Below are 24,657 nucleotides of genomic sequence, written 5' to 3'. Positions count from 1 at the left end.
CATTAGTATCTGGGTTTGGTGGCTGATGATGGGATGGATTCCCGGATGGGGTAGTCTCTGGATAGTCCATCCTTTCATCTTAGCTCTAAATTTTGAAGCAACTCATTATTGAAGAAAGGGTATGCTTTGGTAAGAAACCATCATTTGCTATACAGAAAATGTAATGACAAAATTACTAAAGCTGCATTAAAAAAATGCGTGCACACATACACACACATACACACACACATCTGTTTTACTGTATGTGTGTGTCAGGGTGGAAGTAGCAGGAAGGCGGCTGCACATGTGTTGTGACGTGTGTGTGTGTGTGTGTGTGTGTGTGTGTGTGTGTGTGTGTGTGTGTGTGTATGTGTGGTGTCAGAGCACTTCATGCAGAAGGCAGTTTTTTCCCTCCACCTTGCCTGGTGAGCTTCTCCCTTCTCTGAAGCAGAGTCTGACTTCTCATATGCAGACTGTCCTGCTAGGCTCTGTCGCTCCTCTGGTCTGTGTCCGTCTTGTTCTTTGAAGTTCTACACCTCTGTAGCAGCATCGAGAATACGAGACCTACTTTATTTTTCATGTCGAAGCTGTTTCCTTTAGCTTTGCAGCCAATTAAAATACTCTACAGTTTCCATAGCCTATCTTGCGATGCAACTCTGGAGTGATGAGGCATGGCTGTACTGAGCAGTTGTTTTTCAGAACCCTTTTTTCCCCCCTAACTGCTGAAATCTGCTTTAAAATGATCTATATTTGTTTTTTCTCTTCCATTAACTTCTAATTAATGGCACTACCAGTGAAACTGAATTTCTGGAGTTGAGGGATGAGTTTTCATAGTAATTAAATTTGACAATAAATCAATTACGACGATTGCCACAGGCTTCCGTGCCCTTGCCAAATTCCGTTTTTAATATATTTTATTGTCTTTGAGAATTTCATACGTGCATGTGTGTTTTGATCCTGTTCATTGCTTCGCCTCCCTTAACTCTCCCCGATCCATGTTGCCATCATTGTCTTCTCCTTCATCTTCTCCCTCCTCCTCCTCCTCCTCCTCCTCCTCCTCCTCCTCCTCCTCTATCCTGTTCTTCCTCTCCTTCTCCTCCTTCTTCAAAAATAACCCACCGAGGCCAGTTTGTGTTGCCCATATACCCATGGGTGTGGGTGGGGCCATCTACCTCACCAAGTTTATTTCCTGCACATACACAGTCTGACGACTCTTCTCTGTGACTTTGGTAGTTCTGATCTTCATTGTTCTAATCATGCACCCAGGGTTCCAGGCAGTAGAATAAGGATGGGAATGGTGCATGCTTCGCCCCATCTTTCCATTATTGATGTTCAGGTTTCCTTGTATGCGGTTGCATGAAGAGGAGGATGAAGCTTTAGCAGAGGGTTAGTGACAAGTCAGTAATCTGGCTTCTCTCGATAACCATGGATCAGCACTAACCCCAGTTCTCTGAATGCTTCGAGGTCAGCCTTGATTGTATCAAGCTACTGAGACTTCAGTTGCTATACTGTTTGCTTACTTTCTGACCCAATTGGTACCATTTAAAGGTTTGTTCTTTCCAGTCCCTTTGGGGCATGGAATCCAGCTATGTGCTCTGCAGGAAGGAGAAACGGGACATAGTTAATGCAGAGTGTTGATTCCAGCAGAGAGATTTTGTCAATACTTCTTCTAAGTACAAAGATTTATGTACAAACCCCAAGCAATTGATTTTAGCTAAGCTTTTGCCTACTGCAGTGTGACGTGAACTATATACTCACTGGAAGTGGCTGGGGCATCCCGTCTCAGGAAAGCACTTCAGTTCCCTCTAAATCATGCATATTTCTGCAGCAGATGATTAACTTTGGTGATTGTATTGTTTTACAGCCTGCATACTGGAATGATTGGTAATGCAGCTTGGAAGCAGCAGACAGTAATCAGATGCTGTTTAAAATATTATCAGTAAGATAATAGGCAATAAGTTATTAATTCTTGCCCAATGTCTCCATTTGATAGATGTTCAAGTGTTACTCTTGCCCTTTAAATATAGCAATAGCTTTCCCTTTCCATGAAAATAGCAGTATATTATGATCTATGACCGAAATTCCTTTTCATAGAGAAACAACTTAAATATGTTTGATGAATTAATAATTTTTATCAGTTATTTGAAAATATGATGTTTTATGAACTTTGCAACCTGGTACAGTTGGCTAGATCTATAATTCCAGAGCCATGGAAACAGGCAGATGGAGCCTAACTTTTAGGCTGGCCTGGGTATATAGTAGATACAGTCTTAACAATAGGACAGAAAAACAGCAAAAACAAACAACAACAACACAACAACAACAACAACAACAAGTCTTACATACTTGCCTGGGGTTCTGGAGTAAAGGCTGCCAGAAGGCTTTGATGAGACCTGTACCATAGACCCCAGACTTGGGAAGCCCAAGGCAAAAGGATCAAGAGTTCCAGATGGTGAATCGAAGGCTAGCCTGGGCTCCAGAAGGCTAGCCTGGGCTCCAGAAGGTTAGCCTGGGCTCCAGAAAGCTAGCCTGGGGTCCAGAAGGCTAGCCTGGGCTCCAGAAGGCCATGTCTCAAAACAAACAATAAAGACATGAATAAATAATTGTATAAGTCAAAGATGTTAATATAATTATAATACAATATGATTGAATGCTTAGGTGTCAGAGGCCAGAAGAAGACCCTGCCCTGCTTGCCCTTCCCCCATCTGTCCTTCCTTCCTTCCTTCCTTCCTTCCTTCCTTCCTTCCTTCCTTCCTTCCTTCCTTCCTTCCTTCCTTCCTTCCTTCCTTCCTTCCTTCCTTCCTTCCTTCCTTCCTTCCTTCCCCCTTTCCTGGCAGTGTTTTCCTTACATGGTCCTGTCTGGTCTGAAATCTCCCGTGTGGCATAGGCTGCACTGGTGGAGCATTGTAGTCCTCCTTTCTGCCACAGCCTCCTGAGAACTGGGCTCACATCTGTGCATCAGCAAGGTGGCCCACCTTAAATTTATATTTTTGAGACATGTAATGTTTTCCAAAATTTCCTTTGGAAGAATTTTGTGTCCATTTTACATTTTAAATCGATAGTTCAGGCTGTCCCCAGGAATTTTTTTTTTTTCAAACTTTGGGGCCAGCATCCATCTGCATAACATGATATGCTCATAAGTATCAGGGCCAAAAGCAGAAACTCCAGAAATGGCAATTGTTTGTTCACCCTACTATCCACCCTACACCCCTTTCTTCCTTGGCTTGGAATGAACTAGTACAACTCAGTTAAGTGTCACTGTCCCTGTGAATTGATTCTTTCTTCTCCCCTCCTCCATCAGGAATGCTGATTGCAAGCTTTTCAGGAGACACCTTAAACATAAGTCAGAGCCCCTCAAAGGTGTTGCTTCATTTTCTTCCAGAAGGCCATATACATGGCACAGTGAGGGGGTGAGGGGTGTGTTCGTGTGTTTATTCTTAACACTGAAAACAAAAGTTGGCTGGTTTAGAAAAGAACTTGTTACTACTGTAACATGGTGTATAAGAATCCAGTGTGTCACATGAGGGCATGGTGACTTGCAAGATAGTTTTCCCCTCTAGCTATCTGTCTACACCTCATTTGTTTTAATTAATAGAAAACGTCCTATTCTATTCTTTAGAAATATTTGGAAGCAGTACAGTAAAGCTATATTATGATACCTTTAAACATACTTTTATACTTGATGTAGTAGTTTATTAACAGTTAAAATATAATGTTTGTGGATGTACAAGTTATAATTATTGGTTGATGTATGTGTATAAAATATAGCGATTCTCATATGTCTATACAGTTAACAAGGGTTGCCCAAATCTAAGCAAAAATTTTGTGTTTGGCTTCTCACTGTTAATCTGGGAAAGTATTAGCTAAGTATTTCTTCCGAGCATGAAAACATATCAACATGTTAGGTTTGTATTTGAAATTCAAGCGTAATTTCAAGTGTTCACTGCTAATGTGGCTCTTAATTAAAGCAAAGTTAGTTGAAAAGATACGTTGGAAATTATTAGTTTACTAAAAAATGTGTTCTGCTTCCCAGAAGCAGTATTTCCTGCTTCACCCCATTCCAGGTTAGGGCATCTTCACCTTAGTTAAATTTGCTAGCCTCAGGTCTGCCCGATTGCCACTGGTCTTTCCAGGTTATAAACAGTGAGCTTTTGTGCTTTGTTTTTTCGTCTCTAAAAACTCCAACACTGTGTCTGTGTTGGCCGTATCAGTTGGATGCTGTATGGCTTAAACAGTATCCACAGTTACTGTATGTAATGGTAGTTTATATGCAAGATTTCCTTCAAATCCAGGGGAGGGAAGAGGCCCTCACCCGAGTTTTGATGGTTTGTTCTCAGAAGCTAGCAACTGTGGAATGCTTTCCCCCGTGGTTAGTCTGGAGCTAAGTTAGCTGTGAGTTGGGCCTGTGTCTGAGCATCACTTAGGAATACAGTGACTTGGGGTTTCTCTAAACTTGGGAACCTCTGAACCTGTGACATATCAGAAACAGAGTATGGGCTATTCTATTAAATGATATAATCAAGTGCTCTGTAAATAAAAGATGTTAAATAAAGCCCACTGAAAGATTTTGGTGTAATCAGTTCCACTGACTGCTTTGCAAGGTTCCCTCCCCACCCCCACGCCCATTTCAGAAGTACAGTTTTACTGATAGAACTTCAGATTTAATCTCATTGAGCACGGAAGCTGCTCTTTGGTGTTGAACCACAGTGATTTAGTCTTGCTAGCCACTGTGAAACGTATTGTAGATTGCCAGTCAGAGTCTCAATTAAAAATCCCCTGGAACAAAGCTCCATTAGCAAAGTTGACTTGGGCAAGGTGGATTGAGAGAGTTCCCTCACCAAGGAGCAGGGAAGTCCAGGAGTAACTACACACTGCTGTCTCCTACAGGCTTCTTGTTGGTTTCCAGGCAGCTCATTGAGATGGGCAAAACCAGCAATAATTACGCAGGCTCTGCGCATGCTCGTGCCAAAGACACTGTCAGTGTGTGTTGGAGGTCATCCCCCGGTTTCTGCTCTCGCCTGTTGCCAGAGGGAAGAAGCGGGGCCCTTCAGCTTAGGGGTGAGTCCTTTATTTGGAGAGAGGAGTGTTTTGGAGGTGAGGGGTCAAACGTTAGAATAATGACTCCCTCTATTTTCAGTAACATTTCTTTCTGTGGAAAAAACAAAACAAAACAAAACAGTGTCATTAAAAGTCACCTTTTCATTACTGCATGATAAACAGGGCCAGATCAGAGCCACCTGAGCTTCTTGGGACCTTTAGCTTGTGAAGAAACAGGCAATTCCTCTGCAGTGGTATCCCTTGTGAGCATCCTGTAGTGGTTGTTCCGTGTGAGCATTCCGCCCTGGTACTTTCCAGGTAATTACTTTATCTCAGCTTCCACCTGCCAGGAGTGTAATATTTTTATGATCTTCTACCCCTTCCTCTAGATGAGTATTTGAGACCCTTCCTTGTGCAAGGGAGGCATGTTTAGGCGGCACGAGTTAGACATAGCTCTCCGTGCCCGACACTCCTTTGTGGAGTTAGAGTCCGCTCAGTTCCCAAGCCTGGCTCCTGCTTCTCTCTGCCTCAGCGTGCTTGGTGAACGGTGGGCGGGGGTGCTCCTACACTCTAGCTGCCACGCCACCCTCTTTTCGTGGTGTTCTTCATTAAGAACTGGGACACGTGTTTGGATCTGACTTTTGGCCAGGGTAGATGGGTACTGTATTTTTTTTTGTAAAATAAAGCAGTTCAGGTATTGTACTTTACAAGCTCGGTTTAGTGCGTTTCAACGAAATATGTTAACGGCATCTGTGGTCCACATCCCTCGAGGTGTAGGGCTCCAGTTCACAGTCTGTCTGATTTGGGGAATCAGGCTGTAGAGAGGGCATTTGACGAAGAAGCAAAGTTCTGGATTTAGAACCCACCTCGAGTCCTGTCCCTATACTCACCTATGAAATTTCTCGTTCTCATCGCCCCCAGGGAAGACTTCATCTTTGGCAAATCTCACGTACTTATTTTGCACAGATTCTTGGTAGTTTTCCTTCCGAGCACATGTTACAACAATACCTTGTGCGTGTTTCGGTGACATTTTACTGGTGCTTTTTGTACCTGCGCTACAAATTTCCGGAGCCTATTGTCCTGTTTATTTTGATTTACCACCTTTGTCAGCGCTGAGTCGGTCTTCAGTAATTATTTCCTCAGTAATTGGTAGAATGGATTTACGAGTTCCAACCATTAATGGCTGGTGAAAACCAATTAGTCGAGCCACTCTCTCGTTACTTCTGTTCCTTCTATGTTGTTTCTTTCAAGGGTTCCATGTCTGTCATATTTGCACAACGTTCTCCGTGTGCTCGTAAAACCGTGCTTTTGGTCATAGTGGGCCAGTTGTTAGGGGGCTTCCCTAGAGCCTTGGATGTTTTCAGTTCGAATGTGCTGGGTGGTGCATATTTGAAGAGGAAGGCCTGGGCCTGGAGCCTGGTAGACAGGAGCGCAGCCTGCATCAATTAGCTCTGTGCCATTTCTCTAGGTGGGAAAAATGACTTGAGATTTTCTCTTGCATTCTAATGACTACTTCTAGGCCATTATCCCATTTCCATTTTTAAGTGACAGCATTTGATGAAGGAGCTTCAGTGATATTTGCCACCTTAGGTATTAGAATGAAAATAGGCGGAGGTACTCCTGGCTAACTTCAAAAGAACAACTGGAATGTTACATTTGTGAGTCCGTTCATATAGAGTGACACATTTATCTTCCCTCCCCTCTTCTCCCCTCCTCTTCTCTCCTCTAGTCTCCTTTCTTCTCCCTTCCCCCCTTCCCCCTCCCCCCTTTCCCCTTCCCTTCACTTTGTACACTCTTCCCTTGGAGCCCACACTGGTTTCCACTTTGGGATCCTCTTGCCTCAGCTTCTCTAGTGATTCCAGGCGCTCTCCACATCTGGCTCATTTTTGCTTCCACTTTGGTCTTTTACATGATCTTTGAAAAATGGCATCATCAGCTGAGTGTGAACCCTGTAATTCATCCTCAGAAGGCTGAGGCAGGGGAATCTTTGTTCCCTTTTTCTTTTTCTTTTTTAAAAAGTCTATGTATGAGTGTTTTGTCGGCATGTGTATGTGTGCACACCATGCATGTGCAGTGCCCCTAGACTCTAGAAGAGGGCATTGGATGCTCTGGTACCACAGTGATAGGTGATTGGGAGCTGCCATGCTGGTGCTGGGGATCGAATCTGGTTTCTCTGCAGGAAGAGCCACTGCTCTCAATTGCTGAGCATCTTTCTGTTCCCAAATCTGGGTCACACAGAGTGTGTGACGTGACGTCAGGGTCATACATCTTTCATCTGTGATGTTCTGTATCAATTTCACCTTTGGGGTTTATTAGTCTTTTTATTTTTGTAGCCTTGTTGGCCTAGGTATCCCATTTCAAAGTTTGGTTCTATATTTCTCTACTTGCTAAAGAAATTATGCAAAACTTTTCTTTGGCATAGCTCTGATGAGTCTTTCAGCTGCTTCTCTTCTGGCAGTGGCTGCCTTTTCCTTTCCAGGACCACCCAATGGAAAGCAAAACTGATAGCCATGGGTATAGCTAGCTACCTCTATCCTCAACATCAGGACCAGAAGTCCTGTCACACTGAACTGCCAGCCCTTGGGAGGTGGAGGGTGGAGCCCCTGAAGCTTAAGTCATCATTGTCTAGTATCATGTACAAAGCCAGCCTAGGCTGCAGGAGACACTGCAGGCGTCAGGTGCTTGTACTGTTGCTGCGACAGTGTACCCGGCGGAAGAAGCAAGTTAAGACAGGCTGTATTTTAGCTCACAGTTCTGAAGTGCAGTCTGTGAAGGAGGGGAAGCTGTGGCAGGTGTCTGAGGCAGCTGGGCACATCCTTTCTGTAGTGAAGCAGCAGAGGATAATGGGCTGCTTCTCAGCTTGCGTTCTCCTTTTTCTTCAGTTGAGGATGTCAGCCCATGAAATGATCACTCACAGGCTAGACGGGTTGTTCCACTTCGATTAATGTAATCCCTCACAGGCAGGTTCAGGACTTATCTTCTAGGCCATTCTGTCCCCAGTTAAGATGACGACCTCAAGCATCAGACTATCTCAAAAAGAAAGGAAATCAAACATAAAAGGCAAAACGAATATTTTAAAATTGGCAGTATATTAATATCAATATGTTGGAAATGATAGCTTTTTCATCAGAACTTAAAAAGATGCATCATTTATAATGCATAATTTTGACATCACCCTTAAATTTTATGTTAAACATTTTAGTTCTTCCAATTTCAACCTTTATTAGAGAGATCTGTGTTAACGTTGATTTACAAACTCACAAGATGAGAAGTGTCCAAAATGTTCTTTGATGTGGAACGGGGCAACTCAGCAACTCAGTTTATTTTGAGCTGCCCTAAAGCTAAACAGTTTTTCTCATAAATGCAGGGGCTGGGGAGACAGGTAAATTGGTAAGTGCTAAATCAGATCCTGAGAACATGCACATATGTTTGTGTTTATATATGTGTTTATGTCTATGTACATACATATATATGCCTATACATAAATATATGTATGTATGTGTACATATATGTACACACAGATATAAAGTGTATATATATATATATATATATATATATATATATACACACACATATGTACATGCTTGCATATATACATACATATGCCAGGCATACACACATATAATTCCAGTTCTGGGGAGGCAGAGATGGACACATTCCTGGGGATCTCTGTTTCATAAGAGACCCTGCCTCAGTGTCTCCTAAAGGACACCTAATGTTGTCCTGTGGCTTCCGGCAGCACGCATGCACCAGTGGGCAGCCCTGCTCATATGAATGTGAGTATACTCACATATGTAACATTTCAGTATTCAGCCTGTGTTAAACATTAACACTCTGTTAATTGTTGACAAATATTCTAAAATGAACTTTCCAGGCCCATTTAATTAACCAAACTCCTTTCAACATATGATTGTTGCCGACCTACTTTGACAGCTAGGAACTGAGTGACAGCTAGGTCTCCTCCTTAGAGGAGCTGTGCTTTCAGACTTGTTGCTTTGAAAAAAATCAGCACCAAATAATGCCAGACGTCTCCTTTTATAGAAGTCACTTAGGATATAAAAGGTAGTGGGGAAAACCTTTCTTCCTTCATATTTGCCCCTTGAATACATTTCATGATTGGTTTAAGTCACACGGGGCTACCCGTTGTTCACCGGTGCCATGCAAATTTAATCAGTTATGGAAATGATAAGCTAATGAAGGACATCTGGACAAAGATCTAAGCTCTGGGCCAAGTACAGTGTGACACAGGGCACATTGAGAAACCTCTCTTGGTTTTTGTTTTCTTGCCTAGAAGATGAATGACGATGAATCCTTTTGGCAGTAGAGCTTTTTGAGTGGTATGGAAGCAAATTTTGCCTCTTGATTTCTGGATAGACTGCCTTCCTTCATACTGTTTAATTATCACTTTACCTCTTTCATTCCCCTCTCCCAGATCAGCCGACCTCAATGGTTTCTTTTGCTCTTTAACTGATGAATGTAGAAAAGGCTGTTGACCCAGACAACAGCTTCAGTTTTCATGTCAGCTTGCGAACTTGAAACATAAAAAAACTCAATGGTTTTTTTTTTGTTTGTTTTGTTTTGTTTTGTTTTTTTAAATCAAGGAGTGCACATTACAATATGAGAGTGTGGCCTATAAACATTTTCTGTCTTTTATTGGATGTGTATTTCCTGGACAAAATTTATTTTTCTCTGATTTTGTTTTTTGTTTTTTTGTTTTGATACAGGATCTACTATAGTCCAGGCTAGTCTTGAACTCACAATGTTGCCAGGGATGAACTTGAACCCCCACCTCCTTAGAACAGGAATTAAAAATGGCATTGTGCTTTGATAATATGAGCAACAAACTTTTTAAAATTTACTAATCGAAGGTAAAGTATCAATGAAGAAATTATCACATCTGCTTAGCATACTTTGCAGCCTATTAGCCTTGAGGAGAGACACTTGCTCCATGGGCTTTGACTCATCTGGGACAGTGACTTTTTTGAGCAAGAAATGTTAGATTCTGCCATGGGGGGAAGCAGTTTCTTGCCTATAGCAAGGTCAGTATGAGAAACCACAAGAAGCCATGTGATTTAGGAAGATGGTGGGAATGATTTAGAAGATGGTGGGAGACTTGGCCCCACTTCCTGATGAAAGTGGATGTTTCTTCTCGTGTTCACGATGGCCTTAACGGACACTTCTGAAATCCCAGCATTCTTCGGGCATGTCTCAAAAAACAAACAGAATACAATATACATTTATTTTATAAAACGAAGGGGTGCATAGCTGTCTTCTGACTTCTCTTTCACCCTAACCCTCTGAAATCAAGGTTGTGATGTGGACTTTCTGTTCCCATTTCTAAAACTTTTGGATTAGTTCACAAGAGACCAAGATCAGAACATGAAGTCACTCCAGTTTGGATTTCTTGTTTTAGTTTTTACTCTTCTGTCCAAAGACAGTGAGTATGTTGCCAGCTGGGCTGCGTCTGAAGAACGTGTAAAGCAGAAGTCTACAGCAGTGTGCTTTTGACGTACATGTCTGGCTCATGTGTACCTCAGAAAGTCTTTGTATGTGAAAGATGGCCAGGAGATGCTATCTTGTAGCCCAAGCAGAAGGGCCAGGAGACAGCTCTTTTTGACTTCTACTGTGAAGATACAGTCATCTAACAATGAGAAGTGTTGGCTTTCCATATTGAGTGTTTTCCACGTTTGTGGATGTAGGTGCTGGAGAGCCCAGGTTAGAGCACTCAGCACCCAGGTTTATATTTACTGATAGCATTCTTACATAACCAGCTACGTGGTTTCCCTCATTTCTACAAATAGGCCTCGTCATCCCCAGTTTTGTAATATAGATTGGATAAAATTTGTCCTCCAGAATCTCAGACTAGAAAATTCTCTGAAAATTAAAACATTGATTTAGTACACTTTGTCTCAAAATATTTAATGACAAACCAGTATGAAGGAACCTGAGGTTATTGAAGTTTGCCTTAAGCAGCATAATGAGAAATCAGGGCAGCCATGCCTCTTCTTGTGGATAGCTTTTTCTCTAGAGATTGCATCTGAACTTCACTATGTAGAACAGACTGGTATCAAGCTTGCGGTTATCCTCCTGTCTGTGTCTCTCAAATGTTGACATCGCAAATATGTACCACCAAACCTGACTCACCAGGTTGAAAGAGGATCTCATGTAGACGAGGCTATCCCCAAACTCATGTATGTGAGGCTGGCCTTGAACTCTTGATATTTCTACGTCACCCCTCCAGTGTTACAGCAGTTCATATTTGTTTTAATCCCAGTGACTCACTGGGATTTGATGTAACACACTTCCTAAAATATGAAACTTTTAGAAATGCACTTTCTAAAATATGGACAATTTGATTCTTTCCAAGTGCATCTGGTTACTAAGATTTCACAGCAGAGATTTCTGCAGTGCACAGTGCTGGTCTTTATCATCGTCACTTTCCACAGTAAGAGCGCTGCCTGCTCATTGTTAGCAGTGGAAATAAAATACGGCTCCAGAAATAAATAAATAGAGATGTAGTGACTGCTCTGAAGAAAGGTTGATGTGAGAATCTAGGAAGAGGACTACTTTCCATGTGAGGGCGAAATGAAGAAACACAAAGCCATCATTCTTATTGACAGAATTCAGTGCACATTACTTGTAACTTTTATAACCATGTTTCCGCTGAAGTTAGAAATGAACATTGTACTCTGGACACATTCACTAAAGAGGGTTTTAAACAATTCTGAAAAGACATAGTAGATGTCTGCCTGATGTTTGCATGAAGACCCAATTAAAGCACTGCCGGCCGGGTCCTTCAGTATATGACCGAATTACCTGACTTGGACATCTAATAGTGTAAGTTGTCATTTGAACGACTAATGCAAACACAGACAATAATATTGACTCGGCAGATCTTAGCTACCTTTTCTCATTGTTGGAATGGTAGGAGCTGAGACTGAATAGTTCTCGTGAAACAATGATTTTATTTCTGGTCTGTGGTCAGAGGTGCCTGACTCCAAATAGGTGAAAATCTGGCTTCTGATATGTTGTCAGTTCAACTCTCTTAATGGGCAAGGGGAAGTCCAACTTGATAACCCCAGTATATGTGTTTCATTTTTGTCGAATTTCCTTTTGAGACGAGATCTCACCACGTATTCCAGGCTGGCTTCCAACTTGCTGTGTAGCCCTCACTGGCCTCAAATTCAATATTATGTCAGCCTTTCAAGTACTGATTTTGAAGGTATCACTCCTGGCTTCTTATGACCACTTTGTAAAAAATATTTCTTTACTACCAACCAGCAAACCAATAAACAAGACAATGAAGAATCCTTTTCAGATTTTAAAATTCTTGATCAAGGAGTCCCTTTTTAGTAGCTCTTAAATTGTCCTATGAATGGTTGACTTTAAGAGCGTTATCCCAAGAGGTCAGTTCTTGAAAAATGATGCCCAGAAGTAGATAGCAGTATTTATTATTACATCTCTAACTACACAAAGAAGGGACAGGAATTGTGGCTGTTGAATCATTTACCCAATGGCCCATCAGTTTATTGGCTCACAGGTTCACAATTTGTGTGATGTATATGAGAGCAGTTTGTTCATGGGTGATATCACACATTAGCAATTTAATATCTTTTTCTTCTTGTTCCATCTCTTATCATAGGAGGTTCTTTTACTATCCAGTTATGATTACTTATTTTCTCACTGGGTCAGAGACCTTACATTCCGAAAAGACGTGGCTCCCACGCTCAGCCACTGTTTCCTTCCATCTGTTTCTTTGCCAGTGTCTGGAGAATTCTCAGACACTGCCTGCCCTCTCCCCTTTTCAAAGCCTCCTGTTAGTGGCTCTGTCCACATAGCCCTTTCCTTACTTTCCCATAGTCTCAGCGGTAAGCAGTAGTGTTTGCCAAGGAGGAAGGGGAACATGATTTGCTTTGTTATGGAAATATCTGTATAGGTATTTAGAAGTCTTAATGGAACCTGTAGTTTAAATGACATTTAATCTAAGCATCATGAAAGTGATCAAAAGGTCTTGAGCATCCAGCTTCAGTTTCTGTTTTCACGGAAGGATTTATTTTTGACCTCACTGAGATGTTGATCTTCCTATCTGTTGGTTCATGTGAAAGTCAAACTGTCTCCTCACAGATCTTTTTTGGGGATAGAGGGTCAAGGCCGGGAAGCCTCATGGGGGCTATTCATCTTTCCCCTCTGTTGTACTTGTAGCTCAGTGGCCCTGCTGAGAACAGAAGGGAAGGCTTGGGTGGTACCGATGTGGGATGGTAGTCCTTCCCTTTGGGCTGTCTCCAGCAGATTATGACGTAAGGTCTCTTCATGGTTCTTCATGATAACAGGACATTGGTGTGTTGCTGAAAACCCTACGATCATTTCACACTTATTGTTTGAACTGTACTTATTGTTACATAAATTGGTTTTTCCCTTCTTATTTCATGGCCCTAGAACTATATAGTTTGTTCTCAGATCCTGTCTCCAGTATGAAAACGTGTATTTTCTGTCTCAAATTAACTGACAAACTCAATGTTAGGCATCCTGTGGTGAGAAGGGTATTAACATTCTCATCATTAGACTTTATATTCTGTATTCTGAGAAATGTCTTCATTGAATTTTCTGGACCTGTAAGTAGATTTGTCTTTGGAAATAACGGGTGACTGTTGTGGGTTTTAGAGTTTTCCCTATTTCAGTGAATTTGTGCTGCCAAAATCAAGGGGAGCAACACATGGGTTTACTCTAAGCGTGCAGTGTGTAAAAAAAAAAAAAAAGCTGAAACAATGGGGTATTTTGCTCATCTTAAAATTTAGATCACAACAAACATGATGAAAATATGTAAACCAACTGCCAGAGAAGTCTATTCCAGAGTAATGTTAGTATTATTCTAGAGCCCCAAGGATCATCACCACCACTACGTGCTGTGGTCGATTGTTATGACAGAACTTCATCTTAGACAAAAAGATGTGATGATTTATGAGGACTCCTCCCCTCCCCTCCCTCCCCTCCCTTCTCCCTCTGTGACCCAGGTTGGTCATGGCCTGGAGCTCCTGCTTTAGCCTCTTCTGTGCTGGGGTCCCATGTGAACATCAGCACACCCAGCTGCAGGAAGGTTTTGTACGTTCCATGGCTTACTGGGTGCTTCCCTGCAGAAATAGGGCTGTAATTAGATTCCAGTCTGTTCCTGCTCAGCTCCCGTTGGAGCCTGTTAGAACAATGGATGTTCTGTAACTTATTTTATGCATATCTGTATGGCTTGCAAATATTGAACATCATGGCTTTGAATTACGCCTTACGTTTGTTAAGCATTTATAATGTTGCAAATACCGAGTGTAGTGTTCCTCATGATTTTGGTCATGTTGAGTTATAGATGGCTAGATTTATAAACAGAAGATGTGACTCTTTTGTCCTCACTTCATATTATAGAATGTAATAAAATTCTGTTGTCATGATTTATTTCACCTACACTCTAAATTAAGCTCTGTCTCTTCATCTGTTCCTATGAGTGAAAAGAAACCTAAAATCAGAGTAAACATGCATAGCATAGTTTGGTTTAGGTTATTTATTTTCTGCAAAGCATAAAGTATATTTTTTCTACCATGATTTAAGAATCATTAAATGTCATGGCAAAGGAGCTATATGTTTTCATATTTGGAACACCTTTTAGGACATATGTATATATCTAGAACCTGGAATACAGTAAGATATACAGAGAAACTAGATCTCATCAGGGAAATAAGCATTAATGTGAGTAGTGGTCTCTGAGGGCTGGCAGGATCGTTCTGAGGTTAAGATTATACACACACTACTCTTCTACAGTACCCAAGTTCAGTTTGTAGCATCACATCAGGTGGCCCACAAGACCTGTTACTCTTGGGTACATTGGGCACACACACACACACACACACACACACTCACACACACACACACACCCTACAAAATGAAAATCTTAAAAACAGTTAAGCCAATCAATTGATCAATCAATCAATGGAGTGTTTCAGGAAGGTTTGAGATGATGAAAGGGATATTGAAACAAATTAGCACTGACTGTGTCAATTTGGTCAGTGGAATAGAACTCTGAATCCCTAAGAAAGTGAATGTAATTTAGTACCTGAAGAATGAAATAAAGATTCCCAGAGTATATCAGGTATACACTCTTATGTGAACTGTGGAATATAATTTTTGTATTAAATTTAGTGTTTTCCCCTATGAATATATTTATTAACTACTAATAATGTGTATTTTAAAATGGTCAATAAAGAAACAAAAAAATCAAAAAATTAACAACCAATAAATTAGCATCCCATCCTCCAAAGGTTTTCCCTAGTCTCCATTGCAGTATACGTCCATGCAGAGTGGTATCTCCCATACTGATAGATTTGACTGTACACCCTCTATGTATAACGGGACATTTCTTTATGTATTATTTTCAACAGGAATGGGACTATAACCTGATTCAGAGTAGTTCCACATAGCTTGTGTTGGTCTTAGCATTTTTGTAGTGCGTATACTATTATTTATTCAACTCTGTGAGCATTTTAATAATTTTTACTTTTCTAAACATAGAAGTGGGCCAGGGAGATGATTCAGTCAGGAAAGATTCTTGCTATCAAGTTGAAGACTTGTGTTCAATCCTTGGAACCCACACAGTAGAAGGAGAGAATCAATTCCCACAAGATGTTCTCAGACCTATACATCTATGCACTTACCATGCACATGTGTGTGTGCACAGGGCGCGCGCGTGCACACACACACACACACACACACACACACACACACACACACACAAATGTAAGAAAAGGTTTAAAAAAAGAACCAAAGTACTTTAAGTAGTGTCTTCTGTGTTTCTATGGTTGATCTAATCAATTTTGAACCCAAGTTAATCTGAATAAGGAGTTATTTACTTTTGGATTCTAGAGCTGCGTTATAGATGCTGCTTACATGGTTCATATGAGGACCGTAGCTGCAGACAATTACTGAGGTGTGCATTTTCTAGCACACAAATGCATTTGTAGCGCCAAGGAATCTCTCATATCCTTACCAGTTTCTTACAGCATATGGCCAGATTTCCAGTGGAAAATATAGATTTTTGTCAATTTTCAAATTAAAGTTTATTCTTCGATCATTTCTCCTGTGATAATCAGTAATTTTTTTCAGACAGGGAGTGGTGGTGCATACCTATGATACCAGCACATTGGAGGCCAGGCTATTCTTTCAAACATCTAAAAATCAAGTGTCATCTTCAACAACAGCAACAACAACAACAACAACAACAAAAACTAACCGAAACCCTAGCATAGAAGCAGGCAGGTCTTAATGAGTTCAGGGTTATTATGGTCTACATCTAGGCTTGCAAGTCTACTTTTACCATATCCCAGAAAACAAACCCAAGCAAGCGAGCAAGCAAGCAACCAACCAACCAATCAACCAACCAATACTAACCAAAATGAATCAGTAAATATGAGAACCAAGGCCTGGAATATGCATGTCTACAATTGAGGAACAACAGGATAAAATTAACTTTTCAACATTCTTAAAGGAAATCTTAGATTGGCTGTTCCTTTCCGTCTTTATGGAGATAGCATCTCACTTTACTCTTTAGCCCAGACCAGCCCTGAACGCATGCTCTTCCTAGCTCAGCCTCCTACAAGCCCCTATTATTCACATCTCTGAGGTAAGAAAATAAAAGTAGGAATTTCCCCAACCACATTTCACCTCCAGTATCTACATGATTCATCTTATGAGAACCCACACGTTTTCCCAAGGTTTCTTGACTCGTTCCCTTCCTCTTCAGACTGGGACCCCGTAGGGAATTTTGAGGCCCATTTTCTTGGGAGAGTCTGAAAGTATGACTTGAAGAGGTTCTGTCATTACTTCTTAATGACTGCTTTTCATTCCCAATTAATAAGTCCTATAAGGGTAAGCGTAGTTATGAAGTCAACATATCCTTATAGGATGGGAAAGCTCATTCCTGTTGAGCCAGTGAAATCCACCGTGTTGCATGAGAAGCCAAAACCATCATGAGGAGTTTGTGACTCAAGTGATCAGCAAGAATCAGATGTTGTTCCAACGGGTTTCACAATAGTGTGTAAAAGCTGTGTCTGCAGAACTTAGAAATAGCTTGAAAGAAGGAATATAGGTTCTTTCAGCTATACCTTAGAAAACAGTACCCAGTACCCAAACAGCAGCAATATCTAAAGGGATCTCCACAACTAGATGTCCCTCACCAGCTAATTCTGTCCCATGTTGCCCTCCTTTCCTTGGCTCTGAGATCAACAGTGTGTTTTCTGCTTCTACAAGGAGAAGCCTACACGCCAGTGTCCCACTGAGATGCACATCCAGACTGTTGTTAGACTCAGAGTATTGTCAGAACTTGCCTCTCCCTTCCTAGAACCACACAGCTTCCTGTCTTGGTTGTTTATGGATTTGAGGCGTTGCATAGTCACTTGTGTAAGAATAAATTGTATTCATTAACTGAATGCTCATCAATTAACTTCATGATCAAAATATGTCAGTGTAATTGTATCTCTTGATTTAATCTTGTGAGGATTAAAAAGTGTTTCAAAAGCTTAATGAACAGTAAAAGCATACTTGATTTTAGTATGGTACTGATAACTGATCTGTAGACTGAAAGCCAGGGCACGCCCTGTTGGGTTGATATCTTACTCTAAGACTGCATTCCAAAAGGGAGCAAGAGTAGTGTTGAGGAGTCTGTGGTTATCTAAACCCAGCTCAACACACACACAGAGGTCTGGAAGACTGACTTAGAGAGACAGACATTTGTGGTCCTGCATTTTTTTTTCCTTGTAACCTATCTACTTACATTTTTTGGAAGTTATTCTGTAAAAGTTCAGAATCGTATCACTCGAAACTCTAAATTAACTCGTTACTATATTCTCTATGTCGAAATCAGTAGGCATTAGGCATAGCATGAAAATATAGATTAAACTTAGCATTCAATGCAAATTAGGATACCCTTGTTTAATACGTCTGTAAAATTCAGATGGTTTCAGTTTGGCAAACAAAAATATTTCCTGCTGGCTTAACACAATGAAGAGAGTCGTGGTTCATGAGTTAAGGGTTTAGAATGAAATTTGATGAGGGATCTCTCTCTGTGAACTTTTCTACAGTCTCTGTCTCTCTGTCTCTCTGTCTCTCTGTCTCTCTGTCTCTCTGTCTCTGTCGTCTCCCCCTCCCCCCCCCCGTGTGCACTCATGCATGTAACCAATGTATCCTTGGATTAGCTTGCTTATGGGTGTCCTAAGGCTCTAGAAGAAGCGGAACTTCCTCATTCCCATGCAGGACGAATGAGCGAGTTATTTCTTGCATAATCGTTTTCTAAAAGTCCAAGCTGTGCTCTGTACTAGCCACCCTGAAGCATGGAACAAAAGCCTTTGGGAACTCTGCTAGGAAAGAGGTATAATGTGCTTTTGTTTTATGTTTTGAATTTAAAGTTGTGTGTGTGTGTGTGTGTGTGTGTGTGTGTGTGTGTGTAGAGGACACTTTGTGTGTTGATCTCTCCTGTCTTTACATAGGTTCAAGGGATAGAACTTAAGTTGTCAGGCTTGAACAGAAAGCAGTTTTATCTGCCGACCCGTCTTACTTTGTTGTTCTTGTTGGTGGTGGTGGTTTGTTCATTTGTTTGAGATAGAGAACGATCTAGCCCCGACTGGCTTCAAACCACCATGCAATACAGCGTGACTTTGAACTTGTAACCCTTCTTTCCCTACCTCCCGAGTGTGCTGCCACATCTAGGTATATCATGTGCTGAGGATCAAACCCGGGCGCTCTTGCCTCGGCTGCATTGTCAGCCCTTGGGATCTGTTGCTGATTGGCTTGTTCAGTGAGCTTTCCTTTCCTACCTCATGAGGGGATTTTTTTTTCCCCCATACAGTCTTTAAAGAGAAGCTGGGGAGGGAAAGCAGCAGTGGAGGGATTTTGAGGAGACCTGGTGTTATCTGTGGCTGTGGAATTTTGTTTCTTCTCAGTCTTTAATGTGAGGCAGGGCAGGAAGTGGAGAAGTCATTTTCACTGATGGAGTCTCATCACACAAGCAGCCTTCCTCTGCATATCATTCTCCGTGTGTAACCGTCCAGACAGCACTCAGCAGGAGATGGTATCTCCCTAACCAAATAAGCAGCAGGCAGTCTAACTAAGTTATATAGAGCACGGTTCAAGCTCACTACAAGCTAAATAAAGGCCACCCTTTGTCTTTATATATGGTGTGGTCTTCAAGTTTTGAATGATTGCTATTATTTGTGAAGTCATTTCGAGTGCGTTTATTTATCATTGAAAGACGAAAGGATTTGTAGGTTATAAATAAACACTAATTTCACAAATATAGTGTTCTCCATGGTATGTGTGTGACACTCTTCTACTTAAATATACTGTTGACTTTTGCATGGAACTAAGCCATTGTAGAAATATTAAAGACAAAAACTCGGCTGTTTAAAGATAAAACAACAATGTGCATCACTATTACTCACCAGGAAGAATATAGGGCCTTTTGCATTCATAGACCTAGGGGAAAAGCAGGTGGGAGTGAGTCTTACAAATGGGTGTGTGATTTCCAACAGTGGCTGCTCTGGCCGAGATCCACGAACCTGGGAAAAGATAAGAAAGCATTTGCGAAAATGGCACATTTGAGCCAAGATCTCAGAGGCAAAAGTCATGTCAAGGAGGCAAAACACAGAGAGAATGCCAGACAGGGACATGGCATGCCTAGGTCTAGCCTAGGAAGAAACCAACCAACCAAACCCCAAAGCAACACAACCCAGAGCAGCAGAGCTCTTGCCTGGAAAGTGTGACTGGCAGTCTGAGACCTGCATTTGATTACTGGGACCCAGATAAAGTTGGAAAGAGAGAACTGACTTCTCGCAGTTGATCCTTGGCTTGCATTTGCATTGCCTTGGGAAGCCTCACAGACTCATTATTTATACCCAGTAATAATAAATAAAAAGTTAAAACCACTTGAAAGGAACGGGCTTTTTATGTTTGTTTATCTTTTTATGTACATAAATGTTTCGTCTGCACATATGTGTGTCTATGGCATGCACGTCTGGAGCCTGTAGAGAACGAAGACATCATTGGATCTTCCGGAACTGGAGTCCCAGAAGATTATGGGCTGGGATCCAAATCTGGGTCAACTGCAAGAGCAGTACTTGCTGTTAACTGCTAAGCCATCTTTCCAGCCCTGGCTCGCTTTGGTTTGGTTTGTTCTGGCTGGGTTATCCAGAGAATACAGAGCAATGATGTGAGACGAGGGCGAGACTGGTAGGCAGCATGCTGTAGGGCCTGCAGTTTTGATACTCTATAAGGCATGAACTTGTCACAGACTTTATGTGCCTGTAATTTTTTTTGAGGGATTTGCTCATATGGTATAATGTTACCCCTGGTGTTTATCTCTCTTGAGTGTTGATTGTATTTCCCCCAATTTTTTTCCTGCCATGCAAAAGCTTGACTTCAGGGATAGAATTATTCTTTTCTGTTCAGTCTTTAAGTCTTGGTACGTTGTGTATGCAGCAGCTTTTGCGCTTTTATGACCACTTGGAGGTTCAGCTATAAAACACTGAAGGCAAAGGCCTGTAAATCTGGGGGGAGTGTTCATGACTTGAATATTAAATTTGTTTTGGTTGCACACTGTACAGAAGAGAAAAGCCGAGTTTACTTTTTGAGGGCAAAATATGGAAATAATTATATAAGTAGTTTATTATAAATGCTAAGTATTGGGTGATGGCCTATTCTACCTAGTGTTTTGCATCTTGTGTGAACAGCACTGATTCTCCTTTTTATTTTGGTATGGGGATTGAACCTATAGCCTTCAGCACCCAGGGCAGACACTCGACTTCATAGCCGTACTTCAGCCCTGGGATATCTTTGTCTGTCTGTCTGTCGACAAGGTCTCAAGCTTTGGCTGTTCCGTATCTCACAGGCCACCAGTCTGGCCTCAAACTCACAGAGATATGCCATCCTCTGCCTCCCGAAGGCTGGGATTAAAGGTGTGTGCTTCTATACCTGGCTGGCATTTATCTCTTGATGAATTTGCATCTGCTTCTTTTTTCATCTCCATTCACATATTCTGTTGACTCTTGTATGTGACTGCAGATGTGATAAAGGAAAGAAGGAGACACCACTCCTCAAAGAGTTGAGGTTAATTACAGTAACATCCACCTTCTTAGGTGCTTTCAAATTCAGCCCCGCCCAGAGGACGCTCTCTTAAAAGTCTTCAGTGTTGACCTGTGGTCCAGAAGTGAGGAATAGAAGCTGCCAACTGGGCTCTCCCATTAAACACAAACAGGAAAAGCATTTCTTTATGTTGGGCATGTTACTGTATCTCTTCTAAGTATAATAGGTTTAACAATTATCAAAATGTTCTGAAAACGGGAACGTGTATGCTTGACTACCTTAATGTTTGGTCAGCTTCTCCAGTCTTTTGCAGGGGCCTGATCATTTATCTAATTAAGCTCAAGGTTGTGTTTCTTGTGTTGAAAATAGTTTCAACACCGAGGAAAGGCCGGGCATGCTTTTGCTCGGGAGACAAGGAGCCATTTGTTCTGCAGTGCCACTAGTGGGTTTAACTTAACGTACTTAGTCCTTGCATGGAATCTATGATATTTAAACAATCCCCAATCAAACCTTTTTCCATCTGACACTGGCGGTTTTCCACCAGCCCACTTCTGTTTAGGAGAAATGATATTCCTTTCACTATGTTTTAAAAATGGTAGCAGTTTACATAAAAACTTTAATTTGTAGTACACTCCTGACACAGAACTTGCTAATTCATGTTGAATTGCTATAGAAACTGTACAGAAAATAACTAGTGCTTCCATTTTTTTACTTATTTATTTATAAGTCCTCCTGTCTAGTGTTCCACTGGGTTTTGGCTCACACCCTAGGGAGAACTGCAAGGCACCTGCTACCATCATTTTGTAGACTTGAAAATGTGAGTCTCAGAGATTGCACGATGGTGACACCCAAAGCCCAGTCTATGTTTTCACATCCCAAGAGGCTCAGGAAGGTATGTGGTAAGAGAAGTCTCAAACTCACTGTGTTTGTGGTGATTGTGAGTATGTGCAATGTGCGGTTGCAGGCAACGTTTTCATACAAACTTAAATACTCCCTTAGGTAGGGAACTGCTATGGTATTATGTTCAGGACTTTTGAAAACCATCATCTGTGCATCTTTCCATCTTCAAAATTGGGTGGTGTGCCACCATGTCTTGGCCCTGAGTATTTGAGAATCAGAAGAGTTGTTCTTCCCCTGAGGTCTGGAGGAGATTCAGTGTCCAGGTCAAGTGTTACCTAAGGGAAGGAATCTTCTCTTCTTTCTTGGTGGTCAGGGAAGTTTCTGAGGAACTTGGCTTGGGATTGAGTCCTAAAGGTGCATGAGGTATACACCCGGCAAACAATGCTTTGTAAGAGTAACAATAATACTTCCTGCGTAATTTGTGTGTCTGGTGTTAGGCCTTTTAAAACATGTATTGTCTCATGCGTTCTTCATAACAGTTGAAGCAGAAGAATATTTACTGGTGATCACACAGCACAGATCACTGTGGCAGAGTGTCAATTCAGGATTCAAATCTAAACAATCTGGTGTGTGTGTGTGTGTGTGTGTGTGTGTGTGTGTGTGTGTGCGTGCACACACATTTGGGGAAGGGGAGAAGGGGGGAGGGAGAGATAAAGACAGAGAGACATCCTAGTTATGAAACAAATTGGAACGTTAATCTGTGAGGCAGACTAGAAAAGAGGAAAATTACCAGGACTCGGGAGGGGGAAAGAGCCCTTCATTCAGGATCCTGATTAAAGTTGAGTATGGAGACTTGCAGCACAGTTCATATCCGCCATGTAAACTGCCTGTGATGAAGTCAAGGATCCTGCCTTTTCTGTGGGGGAGAAGAGGAGTCAGTGATGTCCCTGCGGCCACCACTACTGTGGAGCAGTGCCTGTCACCAGCACGACTGTAGTGTAAATGGAGTGTGGGAGCCGCTCTAGTGCCTTGTCTCACTGCACACTGTAATTGTACTGACTGAAGTAATTCAGATGTGCAGGAAGACTCTTTCATTCAGCATCCCAGGGAGGAGGGAGGAGAGCCACTTTTCTCAAGCTGTAGCTCTGTAAGTGTGTATTTGTAGTACAGATATATTTGTTATGGAAACACGTCTCATTGTGCCAAACGTGTTTCTTTTACTGCACTGGAAAATACCTTCTTGTTTTACAAAAGTCTACTTTCTGCTTTTGCTGAGGACACTTTGAACCTCAGATCTTCTTGTCTCCCACGTACTGGGATTCCAGATTTAAAAATATTCTTAGGGTAAGGATGTAATTGAACTGGCAGAATGCTTGCCTGGCATGGCCCCAACCTGAGTTCAGTCCTTAGCACCACATAAACTGAGTGTGGGCACATATATGCCATCTCAGCACACAGAGTTGGAAGTAAGTTCACAAGTTCAGGGCTATGTTTAGGTATAATGTGGAGTTCAAGGCCTGGGCTATGTAAGACCTTGCCTTGAAAACAAAGCCTTCTATCCTACTGTCTTTTAAGTTGGCCTAAGTCGTAATCATGCATATACATACAATACCTGGGAGAGTTGGCTCCTTAGAGTTTCATCATTAGTGTGCATGTAAGTATGTGTACCACAGTGTGAGTATAGAAATCGAACTCATGACAACTTCTCTCCTTCCTTGTCCATGTTGGTTCTGGGGATCAAACTCAGTTTGTCAAGCTTGTGTTGTTTGGTGGCCTGTGCCTTTTCCTGCTTAGTTATCGCTCTCATCAGCCCTCATTTGTTTATTCTAAGTAGTGTTTTTTTTTTTTTTTTGATATCTTTGTAGTTAGATTCCCCCCCCCCCTACTTCTAAATGGCATTGATATTATAAATTATAGAATTGTGAGACTAATAAAACAAAAAATCCCAAATGGACTGTGGGTTTATGGGATCTTTGTAGCATATTGGTAGCTTAGGTTTGACTGAAATGAGAGATGTTTGTCTCTTTCTATGTGGATGCTGGTACTGTAAGTCTGTATGTCGGTCTTTAGCAGGAGAAATAGTTTAAATGCTGGAGGGAGAGCTGAGCATGGTGGCGCACGCCTTTAATCCCAGCACTTGGGAGACAGAGGCAGGCAGATCTCTGAGTTCGAAGCGAACCTTGTCTACATAGTGAGTTCCAGGACTGCCAGGGCTACACAGAGAAACCCTGTCTCAAAAACAAAACAAAACAAAACAAAAATGCTGGAGGGAGTAGCCAAATGGCAGTCCTCTTTACATTAATATGAAATAAAATGATTTGACAGCCAGAGAGCAAATGATTAGGCTTTAGAAATTTGTCAGGATTTAGAAAAGAAAAGTGAAAACCATAGGCATGTGTGAGATGTAGGGTCTAGGGTCACTGGGTCAAGTCTTTACTAACTGACGTTGAGAGCCTTGTGTGTCTGTGTGTGCTCACACACCTTAGTGTCATTATCCCTGTGGTAGCTTTAAGGCGTCTAGGGGACAGTGCCAAGCACAACTCAATCTATCATTTGGAGCTTTGGGGGCAAGGTTGGAGCTTCACAGTGAAGGAGCTGAAGGAGCTGAAGGTGCTGAAGGTGCTGTAATGAGCAGTTATCTAGAGCCAGGCAGAGGATGGACTGAGCCTGGAGGCAGCCGAGGGAAGACCAAAA

General features: G+C 41.7%; 1 protein-coding gene across 2 annotated transcripts in view; it reads left to right on the top strand.

The window, feature by feature from the left end:
• The window catches only part of Parp8 (poly(ADP-ribose) polymerase family member 8), a 167,590-nt gene that overhangs the window by 59,596 nt on the left and 83,337 nt on the right, over window positions 1-24,657 (top strand). Inside the window, exon 1 of one of the 2 annotated variants that reach the window (XM_029543922.1) lies at window positions 18,344-18,415. The exons of the other annotated variant lie outside the window; for it this stretch is intronic. Within the exon in view, the coding sequence (XP_029399782.1) occupies window positions 18,378-18,415 (38 nt within the window). The 5' untranslated portion in view covers window positions 18,344-18,377. Of the gene's footprint in view, window positions 1-18,343; window positions 18,416-24,657 lie in introns of those variants that run through there. 2 annotated transcript variants of the gene reach the window in all.

Source organism: Mus pahari, chromosome 11 (assembly GCF_900095145.1).
Source record: "Mus pahari chromosome 11, PAHARI_EIJ_v1.1, whole genome shotgun sequence".
Taxonomy (NCBI): Eukaryota; Metazoa; Chordata; class Mammalia; order Rodentia; family Muridae; genus Mus; species Mus pahari.
This window is presented reverse-complemented; position numbering and strand designations above follow the sequence as displayed.